Source organism: Bidens hawaiensis, unplaced genomic scaffold, assembly GCF_021521415.1.
Source record: "Bidens hawaiensis isolate Kalapana, Puna unplaced genomic scaffold, B.hawaiensis_p1.1 tig00020921_1, whole genome shotgun sequence".
NCBI lineage: Eukaryota > Viridiplantae > Streptophyta > Magnoliopsida > Asterales > Asteraceae > Bidens > Bidens hawaiensis.
In genome coordinates, this window is record NW_027493231.1 from 257,130 (window position 1) to 280,196 (window position 23,067).

The 23,067-nt window shown below is 35.1% G+C and overlaps 1 protein-coding gene and 1 pseudogene across 2 annotated transcripts; both read right to left on the reverse strand.

Moving 5' to 3' along the window:
- Positions 1–10,466: 10,466 nt before the first annotated feature.
- Positions 10,467–12,794, reverse strand: LOC143562235 (L-type lectin-domain containing receptor kinase IX.1 pseudogene; annotated as a pseudogene).
- Positions 12,795–18,889: 6,095 nt separating this feature from the next.
- LOC143562255 (uncharacterized) lies at positions 18,890–22,861 on the reverse strand. Of its 2 annotated transcripts, none has more exons than XM_077050114.1 (8): positions 22,751–22,861; positions 21,265–21,630; positions 21,037–21,187; positions 20,556–20,908; positions 20,344–20,476; positions 19,966–20,276; positions 19,756–19,891; positions 18,890–19,621 (listed from the first exon to the last, which is right to left on the reverse strand). In XM_077050114.1, the coding sequence occupies exons 2-8, from the start codon at positions 21,595–21,597 to the stop codon at positions 19,170–19,172; spliced, it is 1,869 nt and encodes a 622-aa protein (XP_076906229.1). In that variant the 5' UTR covers positions 21,598–21,630; positions 22,751–22,861; the 3' UTR covers positions 18,890–19,169. The 2 variants fall into 2 exon arrangements, with proteins under 2 accessions (XP_076906229.1, XP_076906231.1); XM_077050116.1 differs by having other exon boundaries at positions 22,757–22,846.
- Between the last annotated feature and the right edge of the window lie 206 nt (positions 22,862–23,067).

The following is a 23,067-nucleotide window of genomic DNA, read 5'->3' on the forward strand; positions in this document are numbered from 1 at the left end:
TTTGTCCTCCAAAATTGTTTTATATATTTAACATAGATATAGATATAGATAAGATCTGTTCATTCATGTTCAAATAGAAAAGAAATGAACAAGAACCTGAATCTTTTTATTAAAATTAACTAAAAAGTGTTACCTGTCAAAGTAAATAAAATATCTATCTTAACAGTTTTTCTTCTAATGTTCACCCTCAATCTCGTCGAGTCGCACACATTTAAAAAAAACACACACTTTTAAAAGTCAAATGGTTTTCTAGTATCAAACAAGCATTTGAACATGCCTATTGATATGCCATCTTTCGATCTATCTCTGCTTTCTTTGTTTAATTTCAAATCAGTTATCTAAATTAATTTCAGAAAGCTATACATTTGGAAATGAAAAGTGGTGTGTTTTGTTTATGGCTGATCATTGTATGCGGACATGATAAGATTCAATTTTGTGAAGCTAAACACTCCATCAATAAAACATATAGTTAGCAAAAACTTAGTAAAAGTAAAATATATCTAATGAAAACAAAATATTTATTCGTGTTAAGCTTACCTTTGTCCATGCAAAATCCCAACAGGGCAACCAAATTAGGGTGAGAAATCCTAAGCAAGACAGAGACTTCATCAAGAAACATCTTCTTGCAACCACTCCTCTCCTCCTTAACCCTCTTCACCGCACCAAATCGCCGGTCACCAAGCTCATCGAGATAAACATATGGTGTGGCTCCAACGCCTATCCGAATTCAGAAATCCCTAGTTGCCAACCTTGATTTCCTCAAGTGCATAAGTTCTAATAATACTCTTGGTAGTGGATAAACAGATAACGAAGATAACCTTATATCCTTTTGATCATGGTTGCCTTGTACTCTAGCAAAAGATCTTACTTGTGCTTTGGAGTAAACTGCCAATTTCCATAATATTATATATGGTGAGAATGATAATCAATACTATTGCTCCTCCTATCCAAATGTTTTTTTGATGATGATATGTATAGTCCAAGGAACCCTCCCATGATTATATGCTTGATCTTTGGATAATTTTATTTTTTATGTTTATTGTCATTCACATATGATATGTGAGCTTATATGCATGAGAGAGGGGTAATTGGTAAGGAGTTTGTATTGAATATCCTTAAGTTCGGAATGCAGTAGAATCATTGATGTTAAGTGAGTCCAAAACATGTTTTGTGTATAAGAATACATTAATACATATGAACTTCGGGGTCTCCGTTATGTCTTTAGTTATTTTACCCTTGAATTTCTTAATCATATAGTTAAATCTATCTAGCCAAAACTTAATCACACTAAACATTAGACCATGATGAACCTCAAAAACATCTCAAAACGTGTGTAGCATCATTTATAATAAGATGAGGCGATTACTCGATTAGATAGTCTTGGTTCTAAGTATAACAGGATATAGATTGAGAATCCGGATCAGATTAAGAGATTAATTATTATTTTTTTACTTTCTTTCATGCCAAATGTAGTACACTCAGTATGGTCTCTATTAATAAAGGAAGTGAGAGTTTTAAATCTCTATTAGAGGCGAATTCGGCAACCTTTGAAGGGATGTTTTCGGTTGAGGAAGTGAAAGAGGTGGTATGGTCGTGTGGTAGCAACAAATTGCGTGGATGCTTTTTGGTCATGGTATTATGGCTTTTGTGAAACATTTTCTTCCGAAGACGGAGAGTCATATCCAGGGTGGTGGTTTATTCATATACAGCATAGTTTATTGGTGTTTATTATCAAGTCGATTCATGGTAATAAAGCTGGAGTGTATGATAGGGTTTCATGATATACAATAGGAAATGGTGTATGGTAAAATACTGTAAAATCTTTTGGTTCACTTCATGATAGAGGCATTATTCCTTACTCGTTTTTGTGGTGAAACCATTCTATTTCTTTTTCGAATCATATTTAAGTGGGAGAGGTTTGTTTACAAATTAGGCACTGAAAATTGTATACTTTAGGGAATGATAAAAGAGTATTCATTATTGCAATATTGCAAAGATGGATATCGAAGATTTATGGAGAGGGGCATAATCTTCCTAGTTTTCGAACTAATATACCTTATTCAAGCTGGTATGCTTTCAGAGGGCCATGATTTTGTTGGGTCTATTTTGATTTAGTCTGTTGGGCTTAGTTGTGTTTGGGTTGGGTCAGTCCAGTCCATTAATAAGGGTTTTTCCCACGTGAGTTTAAGGTTCAGTCAAGGTTGTTTTGTTTTGATCGAGTCTTATGGTTTTGTGCGAGTCTTAGGGTTTGTTTCTATTTTTTCTGGTTAACGTTGTTGGAGTCGTTGGTTGTAAGGCTATATATAGCCCTTTGCTGATTGAATAAAGCACTGTGAGTTTTTGTGTTAATTTTGATATCACCTTGAAATCCTTCAGATTTGTGGATATACGTATATATGAAGACATTTCTTTACGATTAAGAAGGCGCGCAGGTTGATTGATTTTTGTATTCTTCCGGTTAGAGTTCGTTTCCCTATTTGGAGTAGTTTTATCCCTCGGAAGGTCAATGTTGTTCTATTATGTCGAGTGTTAATGGATAGGATCCTTTTACTCTTATTAATATAGAGAAGAGAGGTTTGGACCTGAATTCGGGGCTATGTCCTTTATGTGAAGCGGATTTGGAAACTACTAATCATGTTCTATCACTCTATGTGAGAAAATTTTTTTAAAATAGGAAAACCATGAAGCATTAGATGGATTATATGAGAGAGAATAAAGTATTAGAAAAATAGGAGATCCGTCATTTGAAATGGCGGATATCAACAAACATGTAGGGTCTGTCAAATCTTGTCTGGTGAGGTGGACGACAACCATGAGATCCGCCATTTGAAATGGCGGATGTCAACTTTGATGATCCGACAGTTTGACTGGCAGGTCACAGATTTCAGAGTAGGCTGCCCCTATGTGTAAAAGGGAATTTTGTTGGACATCCGCCATTTCAAATGACGGATGTGAATAGTGATTTTAACTGACCTGACATGACAACACACCAGTCTCTTTAAGTTTGAATGCCTTGTTTTTGGCGAATGGCTCCCATCCATAATATCATATTCTTTTGTGACTTTCTTTTTTTCTGAAATATAGGAATGGCTCCCATCCATAATATTAAATAAGTAACCCATATATACCAAAAAGCCACATTTTAATTCCTATAATAAATAATGCATATGTTTTAAATAAATCACAATTTCAACTGTGAAAACTACGTAAATTTGTATTATATGAATAATGACAACTACATAAATGTTGTTGGAGTAGATATTGCGTCGACTAACTGCTTAAATACAAGACATGTTTCACAAATGAGAGTTTAATTTTGACAATGCAATTTTTTCCTTTTTTCTTTTTTTATTATTTACTTAACAACATTTTTTAAAGACCTTATTTAACAAATAAAAATTGTATTTAACAATAACGTTTTTAAAATACGTTTTGTCTATTTATTATTTATTAGTTTTCTAAAAGTCATTATTTAAAAAAAATACAAAATGTAATATTAGAAAGATTTTATTTAATAAAAACATCATGTTTTAATATTTTGAAGGACATCCGCCATTTGAAATGGAAGATGTCATCTTAACATCCGTCATTTCAAATGGCGGATGTGAATAGTGACTGATTTCACCACACCAGACCCTTTTTTTATATTATTTAGTTAGTGTTTTTAATTATGTTTAATTGTGGCTCACCATATGTGTGATATTATATGTTTGTAATGTTAATGTATTAGAAACACAACTCTTAGGTTATTATATGTGTAATATATCTTAGTACTTTTTCTATAAACATATAAAATAAATAAAACGGTAACTGGCAGTAGCAATGTAGCACTATTAGAAAAATAATAAATAATAAAAAGAAAAAATGTATTTTTTAAAATTAGTGTTTATAATATTTAAAAATCGTTCTTAATATTAAGAGTTATTTAGGAAAATAAGTAAAAGTAAAAAACAAAAGTTGTCTAATCAACCAGAAAGTATATTATTCACATCCGTCATTTGAAATAGCGGATGTCAGAATGACATGCATCTTCCATCCATCAAATATTAAAAATTAAAATTACACATGTACCATACTTAATAAAAAAAATCTTTTTAATATTACATTTTTTATTTTTTATTTTTTAAATAACCATATTTCGAAAACTAATAAATAATAAAACTAAAAAAGCGTATTTTATCAAAATTACATATATCAGTGTTTAATGTTAAAAAACTTTCTACTTTTTATAAAAAAAGTTATTTAGAAAATAAGTAAAAATAAAAATAAAAAGGTATGTATCATACTTAATAAAAAAAACTTTTTAATATTACATTTTTTATTTCTTATTTTTAAAATTACCCATATTTCGAAAACTAATAAATAATAAAGATAAAAAAGCGTATTTTATCAAAATTACATATATTAGTGTTTAATGTTAAAAAAAATTTATATTTTAAAAAAAAAGTTATTTAGAAAATAAGTAAAAATAAAAAGGTAGTGTGTGGTCAAATCAGCCAAAAAATACACTATTCACATCCGCCATTTGAAATGGCGGATGTCGAGAGGAAATATGCCATTTCAAATGGCGGATGTCTGAAAAATGTATTCTTTAAATTACATATATTAGTGTTTTTAATAAAAAAATCTTTTTAATACTAAATTTTTTATATTTTTTTAATAATGTTATTTGAAAATAATAAATAATAAAAAATGTATTTTTAAATAACATATATTAAGTGATTTTAATAAAAAAAATATTTCTTAATATTAACTTTTTATTTGTTAATTTAGGAAATTAAGTAAAAATAAAAAAGGAAAAGGTAATGTGTTGTCAATTAGCCAGAAAGTAGGATGTCAAGATGACATATTTCATTTCAAATTACGGATGTCCATCAAAATATTTGAACATGATGTTTTTATTAAAAAAAATCTTTTTAATATTACATTTTGTATTTTTTTAAATAATGACATTTAAAAAACTAATAAATAATAAAGAGACAAAACGTATTTTAAAAACATTATTTGTTTAATACAATTTTTATTTGTTAAATAAGGTCTTTAAAACATGTTATTAAGTATATAATAAAAAAGAAAAAAGGAAAACAATTACATAAGATAAGTAAGTGTCAAAATTAAACTCTCATTTATGAAGCATGCCTTGTATTTATGCAGTTAGTAGACGCAATATCTACTCCAACAACATTTATGTAGTTGTCATTATTCATATAATACAAATTTATGTAGTTTTCACAGTTGAAATTGTAATTTATTAAAACATATACATTATTTATTAAAGGAATTAAAATGTGGCCTTTTGGTATATATGGGTTACTTATTTAATGTTATGGATGGGAGCCATTCGCCAAAAAAGATGCATTCAAACTTAAAGGGACTGGTGTGTTGTCATATCAGGTCAGTTAAAATTACTATTCACATCCATCATTTAAGATGGCGGATGTCATGATGACAACTTCCATTTCAAATTGCAGATGTCCAACAAAATTCCCTTTTACACATAGGGGCAGCATACTCTGAAATCTGTGACCTGCCAATCAAACTGGTGGATCATCAAAGTTGACATCCGTTATTTCAAATGGCGGAACACGAATAAAATATTCGTGATCCGTCATTTGAAATGACGGATCTCATGGTTGTCGTCCACCTCACCAAACAAGATCTAACAGACCCTACATGTTTGTTGAGATCCGCCATTTCAAATGGCGGATTTCCTATTTTTCTAATACTTTTTTTGTCTCCTATAATCCATCTTATCCTTCATGGTTTTCCTATTTTAAAATTTTTTTTCTCTATGTGACCAGACCATGCTAGTGTTGCTAATGCGCGGAAGGCCGTTTCAAAATGGTTGAATGTTTCTTTTTATGTCTTGAAAAGTCTGGAGTCTCTTATTAATTTGTTGGTCACGAGAAGAGTTATAATTTATCTTATATACTAGGTGTGTTATACAGGGTTTCTAAAATGATGTAGTTTTCATGATTAGCAGCAATCTGAAAGAGTTCTCTCACTCACTCCACCACGATTCATTTTTAGGTACTATTCCACCTCAAAGCGAATTCCCTAAACAAACTTTCAAAATTAAGCTTCACAGTCGTGACGAAACTTGAACAATTACATTGGAGGTCAGAAATTTTAAACTAATCATAAGTTCATACTTCATAGTACATATTAAGCAACCAAATTTCTTTTCATCAAATAAAGACCATAAATTCTAAAAAAAAATAACATGTTCTTACACATAAAATGAATATGGGCTTTTGGATATGATGGATCAAAGATATAAAACATAGCATGATTACAAAGATATAAGCTATATATATCCTACCTCTGAACCGAAAACCAGGGCGGCTACAACCCCTCCCCGCCCTCACTAACGTTCGCTCATGTCCACAATAATAAAACAAATATATTATTCCCACACCACATAGATTATATATTTAGACATCATGTGCCCTTATACAACTTGTATAGGGACTACACGAGCTGTTTAGGTGCAGAATTGTCTCTTTACGTCGGAGTATGTCAGGTGATGTTTTCTTGTATCGTATAGCTCCTATACGAGCCGTAGAGGGTTATATGACTCGTATAACATCTGTTTGACTCGTATAAGCAATTTTTTGTTATTTTTTTTTGAATTACTTTAAAATACAAAATATTGGAAATAACAATGGAGTTGGTTATAAAATAAAAACGCGTAATTTAAAACTACATATTGCTCCATACTAATTAAACAACCTACGAACAATAAGAGTGTTTCGGGGTACCGAATTTTTATGTTATGCGATCTATTCCAATTGACACCTATATGAGTTAGCTAAGCTTTTGAACTATATTGTTTATAAAAAAATTTGTTTGATGATGTAGATGTTTTGAAGCAAGAAAATTTGAAAACCGGTTTATACAGTCTTATGGCCCCTATATGGTTCGTGTAGGCCAGAAAATAAATACAAATCACTGGTCAAAGTAAAGATTGACATGTTGTGTGGAATTTTTGCCTATACAGTCGTATAGTCCCTATACGACTTGTATAGGTCAGATGTGGTACGAGAGTCTATACGAGCCAAAAGGTGTATAGGGGTAATACGGCCTGTATAGACCGAAAAAAATGTCATCATGTCCCCTCCGTACATTTATTAGTTATACGAGGGTTATACGACCCATACGAGCCGCATAAGGTTATTAGTACACCAAAGGGTGGTGTTTGAATATATCAACCCTAATAAAAAATGAAAAAATACTTCTCACTAGAAGAGAGGATGATTTGGCAAACCACCAGGATTATCGTTCCTAAATTTGTGTCCCTGTCAATTTCTTCCTCTACAAGAGAGCATCTTTTTATTAACGTTAACTTGTTAATTTGTAGAAGTCATTAGGGCTTTCGTGGAAGTTTCTTTGTTTTCCAGAGAAACGGTAAAAGGGGATAGAATAAATTATACTCTTTGGACAATGATATACATAGCCGGTATAAATTAATATGCTATTAGATTAGTTAGATTTGTAAGGGTGGTTATTTTCCTTTATATGCATTTGCTTAAATTGATTTATCTCATAACATTGTTTTGAGTTTGCTTAGCGTGATTTAAACTAGGGTTTTTAGCATGATTATGTTCTAATTTTCATTTAATTTTCTTTAACATGATTTTTTTAAGATTTTTTCCAAAATATGCAATAACAATTTTTTTTGCAGTTGTATAGATCACTCATAAAAAATTATAGGCGAGATTGGCATATATATTACCGTGAGGGTTGAGTTATGGACGAGTGAAATGAGGGAGATTTGAAACTTCCAAGACGCGTAGATTGAATGTCCATGTCCAATTAATTGATCGATCAAGATGCTAAACTCTCTTGTTTGGGTCAGTAATTAAAAGAAAGTCATAAGTCATTACTAACTAAATATAAAATTCTTTTGTGCATTTTGGTTAGTTGTTTGGCATATCAAATCATTTGTAATCAATTTCAAGTTTCCTCTTGCGCGATTATGAAACATCGCATTTTAAAATGTATTAAAATGGTGTTATTTTCTACGATATGGTAGGTGGTGATCATTTTTTCTATGTTACATAGTATCCTTCTACAAATTTTCTTACCGCACATTTTCTCCATTCCACTCACTTCTTACTTCCTTTAATTCATGATTTTTTAGGCATGGTTGTAAAAATCGCACCTAGGCATCGAGTGCTCCACGATTAATCCTCGAGTAATCCCCGCCTAGGCCGAGTTCTCGGTAAGTCATCCCCGAGTACTCGCCAACTAAGGCCGTGTACTCCCAACACCCCAGTCGACCACCTAGGGGTCCGCCTAGTGACTTTTACAACCATGTTTTTAGATTTTAAAAAGAGGAGCCGGTAGAACCAACATCTTCATCATTAACTTACCACATGATAAAAATAAGGAAAATGACTAAGAAACAAATAGAAGGGTTAATATTCATTATCTTTTAGTTGACAATTTCAATCATTGAGCAAGCAAGGCAAAATCACTAAATTGTAGTAATTTCCTAGTAAATCTGAGATTATATTTTGATTTATTTATATGTAGATGCTGGATCGAAGGATTCGATCCAGCTGGTTAGACTTGTCGAAGATATCGATGCCCTAAATTGCTCAATAGAGTTGAGATCTCAATTTCTTATGTTGATAGATGATCAATCTTAGTTTTATTTTTAAGAAATGATGTCATTTGCATGTTTTTTTAAAACTTAACCTTTAAAAATTAAAAACTCAACCTTTAAAAAATTTTAAAAACTTAAAAAACCCAAAAGAGTTTTAAAACATAAAACTTAAAGAAATAGAAAGAAAGAATAATTACGAAAACAATATATTAAGATCTCTTTTAAATTACTTTGAAAATGAGAAATTAAAATATTGTTGGGTTTGCCAAATAATTCACTAGGTGAAAAAGACTATAGGGCATAAAAATGTTTTTAAAGGAATAAAATGAAATAAACAAAAGTAAAAATTGACTGATGGCATATTGGCAGGTGTGAAGTGTGCCTACTGGGCGCAACCTGTATGGGGCAATACCTATTTTGGGAAGAAAAATAAAAAGTCATAGGTCACTGACGTAATGTTGTAGGTCAAGATTATTATTATCTAAACATGAAAAGGATGAGAGTGATAGTTAAGACTTGAGATTTTATGGTCGTTGAAACATGATTTAAAGGAGTTTTTTTTTCACGGTTAAACTTTTTGATGGTGTTTATAAGTGAGTCAGGATTGGATTGTAGTGTCAAAATCAGTGTGAATGATTAATATACCGTGTCAGGAAGACTCACTCGGATATTATAGGATTCCAGACGCTGTTAAAAAAAACATGATTGTTGTCATGGTTTTCCCACTTTTTTAATTTGTGAGGCTATTGTAATATGAGAAAAAATGAAGGATGGACTATGGTGAAAACTTAAAAGGATGCTGACAATGCAATTTTCCAATCTAAATATGATATCTGTTGCGCTGTTAAAGCAGCATTAGTTAATTTTTATATTCTTATAACGTATTGACTAAGTTATTTCATGGCCAAAATGAGAGGAGTTGAATTGACCTTCATTTTAAGTAAATGGATTCTTTAAAACATTATTTGATGAAAATTCCTGAAATGTCTCAATTTTATAGAAAGATTTTAAATATGTCCTCGAAATTCAAATTCTTTCATTGTCTCTCTACTAACATGTTGTTGTTAGGAGTTCGAGAAGACATGTTTCTAAACATGTCGCCTCCCCGCTATGTTAAACCAAAAGTCGTTGTTTCCTTGTCATGTTAACTCAAAACCCGTCGTCTTTCCGCCATGTTAGCTATAAAAATTCTATCTTTGTCTTTACTAAAAATAGGGATCCTAAACTAATTTAAAAAACATTTGAATATATTTAATTTTATTGTTAAAAAAGTTCTGGAATATAAGATTTTGGGTAATGATATGATTAAGAAAAATCATGCATACCATCAAAATCATTTTATGTATACATTGTTTAGATATAATTTTTGTAAAACAAGATTTATTAGATTTAATTTTTAAGCTAACATAGCGAGGAGGCGACGGATTTTCAGCTAACTTGTCGGGGAGGCGACGAGTTTTGAACTAACATGGCGGGGAGGTGGATTTTAAGCTAACATAGCAGAGAGGCGACGTGTTTAAAAACATGTCGCCTCGAATTACTAACATAGCGGCGACGTAGATTTATTAAGGGGACAAAGAGGGAATATGAACATTGTTGGGACATATTTGGAGATGGACAGTTTAAGGAATTTTGGCTTTTTTCTTATTGAGGGAAGACTTTTTCAAATTAACTATAGTAATCAGTTGTGATGTAAAGCTTCATTACTAAATAAACAACTTTGAAATGTTCAGTGATTTCTTATATCTTCGGTTGCAAAGGTCATACTTTTTAATAATAAAAAATATTTTCTAGATCATAAAAGGGAAACAAGGATTCTAATAAAATGTTTATTAGTGATTAGTGTAAGAGAATATTGCTCATAACTGAATACAATACAAAAGAAAATAACTTCAATAAGGCTAATCTAGATACAAGTTAGAATTGAAATAATAAAACAATAGAAACATAATAGCCGAGACCTAGTATTTGACATGTTTCCCTTAAACAAGATATATTCATGTATCTATCTCTCATATGTGTCTATGATTCTACCATGGTACAATAGTTAGTTGTAACTGTTGTATCGTTTCTCATTTGAGCTACAGGTTTCACGTACTTTCACTTTCTAATTTGATTGTTCAACGCTAGTGTTAGTGAACGTGGCGATAGAAGAACTGGCTTCAGTGCTGGTATCTGGTCCCGAGTAGTAAATGGCCACGGGCATCCTCATCGGGAGATTTGGGAAGGCACCTTCAGACTTGAGCACTTGAAGTGCTTGCCCGATAGACGGTCTCATAGTCCAATCGGGATGTGCACACCATAACCCAACCATCATCAAACACACAACTTGTTCGGCATCAAACGCCGAGCCCAAAACCGGGTCCACACCCGAAAGCAACTCACCTTTTCCAAACAAATCCCAAACCCATTGCACCAAACTCACATTAGAGTTCCAACAAACATCAATAGCCTTTCGTCCACACGCGATCTCCAATATAACCACACCGAAGCTATATACATCTGACTCTTTACTAGCCTTCCCATTCGATATGTACTCGGGAGACATGTAGCCAAGGGTCCCGGCTATGACCGTTGTTCGCTGACCCAACTCATGTTCCACAAATCGAGCAAGTCCAAAATCCCCGAGCTTCACGTTAAACCCCGAATCAAGCATGATGTTACTCGGTTTAATATCCCGATGCACCACGCATTGCTCCCACTCTTCGTGTAAATAGAGTAAAGCCGAAGCTAAACCCGTAGCAATCTTGTACCGCACGGGCCACTTAAGTGGACTCTTTTTACCAAACAGGTGCGCATCGAGACTGCCATTTGGCATATACTCGTACACGAGCAAGAACTGAGTCTCGTCATGGCACCAACCGACGAGTTGTACCAAGTTTCGGTGTCGTAACCGGCTATTAATCTTCACTTCAGTCATGTACTCTTTCTTCCCCTGTTTAGACCCTTGTGAAATTTTCTTGACGGCGACGTGGATGGCTTGACAAGGCAAGAAGCCCTTGTAAACCGCACCGAACCCGCCCTCACCCAACTTCTGGTTAAAGTTGTTGGTGGCCACAATAAGATCATTATACGAAAATCTTTTAGCCGATCCGCTTTGGAGATCATCGTTTAGCGATGTTAACGAGGCCGTCTCAAGTGATTCTTGTGTTTGTGTTATGCAAAATATAATGCATGTTATAACGACACCGATGAATATAATCGCAAGCGGGACGGTTAATCCCACTATCAACTTCCATTTGTTTGTTTTATGTTCTCTCTCTTGTTTTGTATTCAAACTTGAACTAAACTCCCAATACTGTAACATGTGTTTCTCCACATAAGTACCCGTGGCAGCCGAGAACCCGATCGTGACCCATTCGGGAACAACTTCCCGAAGATCAACTTGATACGACAGGCTCGTGTTTCCCGCACCATAGCTCCAAGTCAGGTCCAGCATCTTGGTGGTACCATTGTAAGAAACCCAACAATCTATAGGATCCCCACTGTGCTCGCTAGCATTCCAAGCAGTGTAATTAGCGGACCGAAGCGAGTTCTTGTTAATACTCACGTGTTGGACCGGTGGGTCCCATTCTACGTTCGGAAAAGAGTCGAACTCAATGAAAATCATTTGAATTCTGTCGGAACCGGTGTCGGTTTTATTGAACAAGCCCAAGAATCCAGCAGCCGAATTGGGTGGGATTGGAAAGCCAACGGGTGCAAGAAAGAAAGCGATCCCATCACCGTAGTTTGTTGAATTCAACGTGTTGATGATGAATGTGAAGTGTGTGGTGAAATCGGTTAAATTCCCGGTTTTTTTGTCCCAAATATGGACTGGTTGTGCATAATTAGCGTGACCGACACGAGTGAAGTAGTTAACTTCGTTGAAGTGTATGGCTCCATCGCTAGCTGCAGCATCACCCGAACAGATGATATCGGTTTCATTGGAATCAAAACTCGTGACCTCAAAACGTAACGCGTTCGAGAAAGGCAAGAACAATAACAATAAGGAAGAACATGCAATAGGAATGAATGAAGATGAAAAAAAGATAGCCATGATTAAGTGAAATCACAGCCTCACAAGTATTCTATGTAACTTGCTTCTAAATAGGTAGATAATAACATCACTCAAAAACTAAAATGTGAACATATAGGGTGGTGGGTCCACATGTATATCATTGGACTAAACCTATTGGTTAATATAATATTATTATGAAGATCTTGTTCAGTCTTAAAGACTTTAGAGGAAGATTAGTATAATATAAAGTTGTAAGATAACTCCATCTTGACTTGACCTGCTATAAATAAATAAAATAAAGATGACACAGTCGTTGACATAGGAAAATACACCGTGTTTTCGTGGGAAGCTCAAGTATCCGTCATTCCCGTTAGTAATACTTAAATACTAATTGTGGTGGAATCATTCAAAATAGAGACCCTTAGCTTTAACTATTAATAAGTGACTCTTTCAAACTGTTGTCCCAAATAAGATTTGCACCACCATTAAGCTTACAGAAGTGATTTAAGTACGACTAGTATTGTAGAATTCGTTAGACTCATCAGACGATATGATAGAGATTAACAACTAATCGTGATTATAATTTATATGTATTTTTAAAATCTACATATACAGACCTATTTTTCTCAAATAGGGATTAATCGACAACTAGTCGGTATGATACCAGCTAGCAATTAAGCGGTGCCTACTGCCTAGGCGATATTTTACAACCATTTATTACAAGTGACTAGTATTAAGGATCGATAATTAACAATTTTCTTAAATACATTTACAAGTTTAAAAGTAAATTAACTTCCGAAACTAATAATTAACCATTACCAAATATTAGAAATTGGTTTTTGCTAACTTAAGTTTGATAAAAAGAAATGACTTTTTTTTTAAATTACATTATCTTGATTTCAAAAGATTTTACATCAATTAACAAGATGCTTATAAAAACCAAAATAAATAATAACCATGGCTTTAAAATTTAAAGTTAAAGCATTTTAACACAAATTCGGACTAAAATAGGTACATTTAATCATAAGCAAGCTGATCAACAAATAGCTTGTGGAAAACAATGATTCAAGCTCTAGACTACAAAATTGACAAAGAAGATCCTTGTTTACAAGTATGTATGGTGTACATCACATCATTCATCTCAAAAGCGTGGCCTCCTGCTTCTCATCTAATAAAATATTAGAGCTCTTGATGCCACGATGTAAACTCCTTGTTGCATCTCCGAATGGATTATGAAGGAAATCCAGCCCGCTAACAATTCCAATGGATATCCAGAGTCATTAAAACCCATGTGAAAATTATGCAAGACGGATCATCGTTTGCATAATTCTCACGTGGATCTGTTAGTTAATCTTGAATAAAAAGAATAAATTGAATAAATCATGGGTCAATAAAGAGTAATTCTAGGAGGAGTGATCCTAGGAGCAAGATTAGGTTCTGTTATTATTTAGTCTTTATGGCTGAATAATTTTGTGTCTTATTTTTAGCAAATTTCCTTTCTTAGTTACCTAGCCTACCTAATATAAAAGGGGCAGTCCTGCAGCATTGTAATCAACACAAACACAAAAATACTTTTGTTTGCTTTCTTTCAAGCAATAAGAATCGGGCTGTCTGTTTTGTTTTCTCTTGTTCTTGATTTGTGGTTTTGATCCAATTGTCTTCAATTGGTATCAGAGCACCAGGTTAAGGGTGTTCAGTTGCTTGAAGGCTCAGTCTTTTTCGACGGACAGAAGAAGAGAGTATCTCAGAAAGCAACAGAAAAGGCATGGCAAATCCAGCAAACCAAGGAGGACCAAGAGAAGCAATCCATGGAGGACCAAGAGAGCATACCTTGTCATTGCAATGCCCGATTTTGACTCCCTCAAACTACACTATCTGGGCTGTCAAAATCAAGGCTATTTTCAATGTACATGGTGTTTGGGAAGCAATCGAACCAAGGGCTGGAGTCGAGGTTGATCCGAAGAAAAACAGCCTTGCGATTGCATACTTGTATCAAGCAATCCCAGAAGAACTAGTTTTGCAGCTTGCTCATCTTGAGCAGGCAAAACAAGTTTGGGATGCTTTGAAGGCAAGATTCATCGGAGCTGAACGAGTTCAACAAGCCCGTTTGGGGCTGTTAGAAACAGAGTTCGAGGCATTGAAGATGAAGGAAAGTGAATCAATAGAAGACTTTGCTGGAAAATTAGGAGAAATCGTATCTAAAACAAACAGCCTTGGAGGGGAGATGGAAGAAAAGAAACTAGTTCGCAAGTTTCTTGGGGCTGTTCCTGATCGGTTTCTACCAATCGTAGCCTCAATCGAACAATTTGCTGATCTGGATACTATGTTATTCCAGGAAGCAATCGGGAGATTGAGAGCCTATGAAGAAAGAATAAAATCAAGTACTAAAGGTGGCGACCAACTCCTATTATCCTATGAAGATTGGCAGAACAGAAACCGCGATCAAAAGGGTTCTGGTCGGGGACGTGGGTCTGCTGGAAGGAGTAATAGAGGCCAAGGGAGAGGCAGAGGTCGATCATCTTCGAATGGTGCGAAAGCTGAAGAACGACAGCATTCAAAGGGGAGGGATAGATCAAACTTGAAATGCTTCCGATGTGATGGGAAGGGCCATTTCTCGTCTGATTGTCCCACAAAACGAAGAGATGAGGCAGCAAATCTTGTACAAGAAGATGGACCAGCACTGTTGATGACAGTTCATTCAGAAAGCAAGAAGGAATTTGTTTTTCTAAATGAAGATAAAGTGATTCCACAGCGGTATGATCAAGAATCAAAGGAAGATCACACATGGTTCCTTGACAATGGTGCAAGCAACCACATGACGGGTAATCGTGCAATCTTTTCCAAACTCAATTTCAACACGGTTGGAAATGTTCGATTTGGAGATGGTTCATACGTGAACATAGAAGGAAAAGGAATGATTATCTTAGCATGCAAGAATGGTGAACAAAAGATTCTTGAAGATGTCTATTACATACCTTATCTAAGAAGTAATATTCTTAGTTTGGGTCAATTTACAGAAATTGGATATTCGGTTCTCATGAAAGATGAGTACTTATGGATGCGAGATGCAGAGGGGAGACTCATCATGAAGGTGCTAAGGTCTTCAAACCGGCTGTACAAGATTGATTTGAAGGTGGCAGATCCGGTTTGTTTGCTGTCAAATTTGAAGGACGAGGTTTGGGTATGGCATGCCCGACTCGGGCATCTCAATTTTGACGCCATAAAGCTGTTAGAAAACAAGAATATGGCAATAGGAGTTCCAAAGATTGAGCACCCAAAACAGGTATGTGATTCTTGTCTTATTGGGAAACAAACTCGAACCCCTTTTCCTAATCAAACAAGTAATCAAGCCAAGAAGCCTCTTGAGCTAATTTATGCAGATGTGTGTGGTCCAATCTCTCCCTCCACAAAAGGTGGAAACCGGTATATGTTTCTAATCGTTGATGATTATAGCCGGTTCATGTGGGCTTATTTGATCAAGACAAAAGATGAAGTCTTTGAATGTTTTAAGAGATTCAAGAATCAAATGGAATTGGAGCTTGAAACAAAAGTTAAGAATTTGAGAACGGATAATGGTGGTGAGTTCGTTTCTCGTGCCTTTGAAGACTTTTGTAATCAAGAGGGGATCACACATCAATTCTCCGCACCATACTCACCACAACAAAATGGTGTCGTGGAGCGTAGAAATAGATCCATTTTGGAGATGACACGGACTATCTTGAAGGCTATGGAACTTCCACAAGATTTATGGGGAGAAGGAATAAGGCACTCTCTCTATATCCTAAATCGAGTTCCTACAAGAGCTTTAAAGGACAAGACACCGTATGAAACTTTAAAGGGCCGAAAACCAAACCTAGATCAACTCAGAATTTTTGGGTGTGTATGTTATGCAAAAATAATGACTACACATCTGAAAAAGCTGGATGATAGAAGCCGAAGACTAGTGCATCTTGGTGTTCAACCAAACACTAAGGCATATCGACTTCTAGATCCAACAACAAATAAGATCTTGGTGAGTAGAGATGTGGTGTTTGAAGAAGATACAAAGTGGGATTGGTCAGAATCATCAAGCAACAGTGCACCAGAAGTTACAGAATTTATTGTGCACACTGATTCTGAAACAGAAGACTTCTCATACTTTGATGCATCTACGGCTGACCTAAACCAGCCATTGGATGATCAGAGTCATGAAGAAAACAATTCTTTTGTTGATTCTTCAACTGGGTCAGATTCCAGCAGCCCCATGATGGCAGTAACAGGTAGAGGACCTATCCTACCAAGGGAACCAACTGATAGTGAAGGCGTGGGAGACCCATCTATGGCTGAAGATGAGGTGTTTGATGACACTCCAATTCGGGGTTATAGATCTATTGGTGAAACTTATGAAAACAGCAACATAAATTTACTCCTAATGGAAAATGAACCCAGAAACTACAATGAAGCTGCAAATAAAAAGGAATGGGAAGTAGCAATGCAGCAAGAATTGAAGTCGATTGAGAAGAATGACACGTGGAAGTTGACTGATCTACCACAAGGTCATAAACCCATCGGTTTGAAATGGGTATTCAAAGTAAAACAAGATGCAAATGGAGCAGTTACAAAACACAAAGCACGCCTGGTCGCAAAGGGGTATGTACAACAGTATGGGGTCGATTTCGAGGAGGTGTTTGCACCGGTTGCAAGAATGGAGACCGTGAGATTGATCCTCGCATTGGCAGCCTACTTTGGGTGGGAAGTACATCATTTGGATGTAAAATCTGCATTCCTCCATGGAGAATTAAAGGAGGAGGTGTATGTAACCCAACCGGAAGGCTTTGTGAAGAAAGGAAAAGAAAACCAAGTCTACAAACTAAGGAAGGCACTCTACGATTTGAGACAAGCTCCTCGAGCATGGAACACACGCCTAGATAACACCTTAAAGTTGTTGGGTTTCATAAGGTGTAAACATGAGCATGCTGTGTACAAAAGGGTGACAAACAAACAATTGTTAATTGTGGGAGTGTACGTAGACGACATGATTGTCACCGGGGGGAGACAATCAGATATAGCAACTTTCAAGAAGGAAATGGAAGGCCGTTTTGAAATGAGTGATCTAGGATTACTCCAATATTACCTTGGCATCGAGGTAAGCCAAGGAAGTTGTGGCATATCTATAAAACAAGCTGGGTACGCTCGCAAACTACTGAATCTAGCAGGACTTGCAGATTGCAATGCAACAAAGTTTCCTATGGAGCCTGGTTTGAAGCTGTCAAAGAAAGATGTTGGAGCTGAAGTTGATGCAACCGAGTATAGGAAACTGGTGGGGAGTCTTCGGTACTTAACCCACACCAGACCAGACTTGAGCTACTCAGTTGGGTTCGTAAGTCGTTTCATGCAATCGCCACAACAAACACATATGCAAGCTGTCAAACACATTTTAAGATATGTTAAAGGGTCGACTGAACTTGGGATACACTATCCTAAGAATGGCAGCAAGGAAATTCTCGGCTTTAGTGACAGCAGTCACATGACCGATCTAGATGATGGTAAGAGCACAACAGGCCTTGTTTTCTTTTTCAATAATGCACCGGTAGCATGGAACTCTCAGAAACAGAACACTGTAGCTTTATCCTCGTGTGAAGCTGAATTTATGGCAGCCGCTACCGCAACTTGCCAAGCACTTTGGTTGAGAGGCTTACTTGCTGAGATAACAGGCTGGAAGGAAGAAATGGTGACCATGAAAGTTGATAACCAATCCGCCATAGCACTTATGAAGAATCCGGTGTTTTACGGAAGGAGCAAACACATTAACACGCGCTACCATTTCATACGGGAGTGCATTGAGAAAGAGGAGATAAAGGTTGAACACATCAGTGGGAAGTTGCAGAAGGCAGACATTCTTACAAAAGCTTTGCCAAGGCAACAATTTGCTGAAATGAAAGAGCTGTTGGGAATGAAGATTATTCAAGATTAAAGGGGAGATTGTTAGTTAATCTTGAATAAAAAGAATAAATTGAATAAATCATGGGTCAATAAAGAGTAATTCTAGGAGGAGTGATCCTAGGAGCAAGATTAGGTTCTGTTATTATTTAGTCTTTATGGCTGAATAATTTTGTGTCTTATTTTTAGCAAATTTCCTTTCTTAGTTACCTAGCCTACCTAATATAAAAGGGGCAGTCCTGCAGCATTGTAATCAACACAAACACAAAAATACTTTTGTTTGCTTTCTTTCAAGCAATAAGAATCGGGCTGTCTGTTTTGTTTTCTCTTGTTCTTGATTTGTGGTTTTGATCCAATTGTCTTCAGGATCTAATGCCTCAGGATATACATCAGAGTTGTGAGCGGATTGGACTTTCTTCATGATCCTTTGGAGATACAACAGGGAGTCATACATCATAACATCAAGAGCGCCAATATTCTATTAGATGAAAAGCAAGAAACTATAATTCTTTTAAATTTCGCTTTTAAGATTCCAAAAGAATGAAACAATCTAATATTCTAATTCTAACTTCAGCCCATGATTCAAACATTCAAAACTCCAACAAATAGTTAAAAGGAATTTCATAACGAATGTACCGGAAACTAGTGTCCAAGCTTTCTCAACAACCATTTCTTCCGTAATGAAGCATCCAAGGCTAGAAACGTCTTTGCTTTCTTCTCGTCTTCAAGAATATCACAACCGTCCAACAAAAGATCATCATCTATGTCAGGTATAGCTTGAAGTGCATCTACTGCTTTTTCTATTGGACTATAAAGCCTCTCGGTTTTTCCATTCACCAGCTTTGAAACTACATTTGCCATATCTGTAAAAGCTTCATTTATATTATCACTTTGTTTTTTTTGCACTTTCCCACCACGTTCTAAACATAAAGGCGTCTTTTTTACCCTTTTCTTACTGTTGGTTGCCACGGGTTCTTTAGGCTGGGTTCGAGGATTTTCAGCAATTGGAATAATATCTGAACTTGCTGTTATGTTGGTTGTCCAATTACTATTTTGTTTTTCTTCGGAAAATAACCCATTGTTGTTACATTGTCCTGCAAAACAGATTAAAACATAACTTACTAAAAATGACAAAAAGAATGAATTCCTTAAAACAAAGAATACTAATACAAGTCCATATTTTTTCAAACTTAGAAACTACCATGAATTTCAAATCAAAAATACATACCTGTATTTGAGACGGTAACAGTGCTGGCCAAGTGTGTCTTATATCGTCCTTCAGGGCTATTTTGACCAAAAATGATACACAGCTTATGGTAATTAGGCACTGTTTTAACTCTGTAAGATCTTGAATCGGGATGTGCCTGCATACATTTTTAACTTTAAGAAAAAGGTATAGCAAAACTCAATCAAGGTAAATTGCAATATGAATGCTTACTTCAATGTAAGCATCCCAAATGTGATCTTCGGCTGCCACCAATTCTCGTTCATCATCCCATGAAAATCCCTCTACCCCTAAAAGGGTATTGATGTCCTTATACTGTTTCTTCAAATGTTTGTATCGATTTTTCAAAACATCTTTGTCATGGTTAGAAGTGAAATTGTCATTAAATGACTTGACCATGTTAATCCAAGCCTGAGCCATAAATGTTTGCCCGTTTCTGTTGCCTCTATTAAACTGGTCTAGCAATAACTCAATCAAATAGCAGTCCATTGGTGGGGTCCAATGTGTTCGAGACCGATCACCACCTACAAAACATATAACAATTTATTTTTAGTCTTCTAAAAATAAACATTTTTATAAAGGTATACTCACCGGTCTTGGCTCCTAGATCTTCATCCAAATTATTACTTCGAGATTTATCAACAATAACACTCCCAAAAATCGATTCCAAATCTTGATAATTTGGCAAAGATTTTGCTCTATACGATCGTGACAGTGGATGTGCCTGAAATCAAGAATAACCATATATGAATAATGATTGTTATAAGTTATAACTTATAAATGTTAAATAATCAATGTAATACCTTTATGTAAGCATCCCAAACATCATCGTTAGCGGCTACCTTTTGCTGCTTTGCATCCCACGAAAATCCATCTTGTTTGAGTAAAACCATTATATCAGTATAGTACTTGAACAGTTTCTTGTATCTATGTCTCAAAACCCTTTTTGTATGTTGGGGCCCAAATTTCTCATTGAAGGAATTGAGCATCTCCATCCATGCTTCTTTGGTGTATGAATTATTATTATTACTATTAAGTTTATTGCCTTTTTCTTGTTGACCGAGAAGCAAATCGGTGAAAAACCGATCCATGGTTAATGTCCAGTCCGTCCTTAAACGATCAGTAGTTGAAGGAGTTGGAGTTCCTAGCCCATCACCTAAAAAAACAGAAAATCATATGGTCATATATACTTCACAATATTTTCATATTTCATAACAATATTTTTTTGATAATATGCTTTATGATAGATAATAATAATAATAATAAATAAACACACGCACACACCTAAATTCACTCCAGGGACTTCATCATCAATGTCTACATCATGACTAGAACGACTATATCTTCCATCAGCAGTTGTATACCCGTATATCAAACATAAATCAGTGAAACTATGCACTGATTTTGTCTTGTATGATCTTGCATCTGGATGAGCCTGTAAACATTCACCATATTAAGCATGAAATATAACTATGCAACTAAGAATTTGAAGTTTTAAAATTTAGTGTGCACCTTGATGTAAGAATCCCAAATATAGTCCTCTGCAACCACCATACTTCGAGCTTCGTCCCATGAAAATCCACCTTGGCCAAGCATACTTTTAATATCATTAAACTGCTTCCACAGATTCGTATAACGACTCTTCAGTACATCCTTATCATACTGTGATCCAAATTTTGCATTAAAGACAAGAAGCATATCATTCCAAGCATGTTTATTAAACGTATGCCCAACCCTATTGCCTTTTTGCATATGCTCCAACATTAGGTCTACAAAATACCGCTCCATCGTTGGAGTCCAGTAAGTTCTTGATCGATCATTGCCATTGGGAACTTGACTACCCATTGTCCCAAGTAAAAATATGATCAAACCATGTATCTGCAAAAAGTTAACCTCATCATTTCAAGTAGAAAAAAGAAAAAACAATACAATATCATAATGTAAATCTATCTTTCCTGCATTTAATTCATTAACAAATTCAGCTATTCTCAAGGCTTAAAAGCTTTCTAAGATAAAGCCTTTCTGTTTTCACCAAGTATTGGTGATTAAAAGCCAGATTTTTAATACTTTTGCACTTGTTTTCAAAACGTGCGCTCAAGGCAAGCTGATGAGAGAAGTAATTAGCGACTAGGAGTGCAAACGATCTGAGCAGCTCGACCCCGGATTAATAAAAAACTCAAAACGAGATGGGCTTTTTTGAACTCGAGTATAGACCGAGCCGCAAATAAAAGCTCGTTTAGTTACCGAGCCCGAGCTCGAACCTTGTATGGGAAGCTTGCTTAGGCTCGTTGAGCCTCAACGAGCCTTATGCATTTTTAAGTTAAGACTCTTTTGGGCTTATACGTATTAATTTTACACTTCACAGCCGAGCTAAAGCCAAGCTTTGGTTCATTTTAAGATACTACATGAGCTTGAGCCGCGCTTAGGCTCATTTATAGTTTCCTCAAAATATATAAACAAAAATAAAAAAGTATATAAATTAACAATAAATAAGCAAAGAGCCGAGCCCAAGCTTGAAAAAAATAACAAGCCGAGCTCAAGCCTTAGAAAAAAAGCTCCAAACGAGCCGAGCTCAAGCTCTCATAAGTGAAAACAAGCCGATCTCGAGCCACACCATGTGCTTGACGTGGCTTGGGACGAAAACAATTAGAAGCTGGTGATACAATATCATATGCAAGATAAATAAATGAATTATATTTTGATTCAATTAAACAACTCAAACATGCAGTAACTACTGTAACAAAAAAAACCTACTCTAAATAACACTGAGATTAGATTAAATAGTTGAATCAATTAGCTACAGAATTAATTAATTAAATTAATTAATGCATCAAAAAATTTCAATAATTAACTAACAAACTAGCAAATCAGAAATAGCATACCCATTACAGATCCAATTTGACGCTCAATAATAACGAAAGAAATTGATAAGTTGTAGATAATAATATTAATTGGGGAGGCATATATAAATATTGATAAATAAATAATAAATACTTACAATTACAATGAAAGGAGCGATTGGGGGAAGTGTAACCCTAGTCCGGAATAAGGGAAAATGGTGTCTGGTGTTTGGATGGATACCAACGCCAGATGGTAGTAACTAGTATGTTGTTGGATTAGGGTTACTTTCACTTAAAGATTAACTTGGGCCGGCTTACTAGCCCAAACCCCCAAAGTTTTAATTTAATTGATGTTTGATGCTTACTTGATGTGCACAAATCAGGTATTTTTAAGAACTGGAACTGGAGATGGTCAACAAGAGTTAAAACCAGGTCGGGTAGGAACCAGTAGTCGGGTTTTTGACCAGGTTTTCCC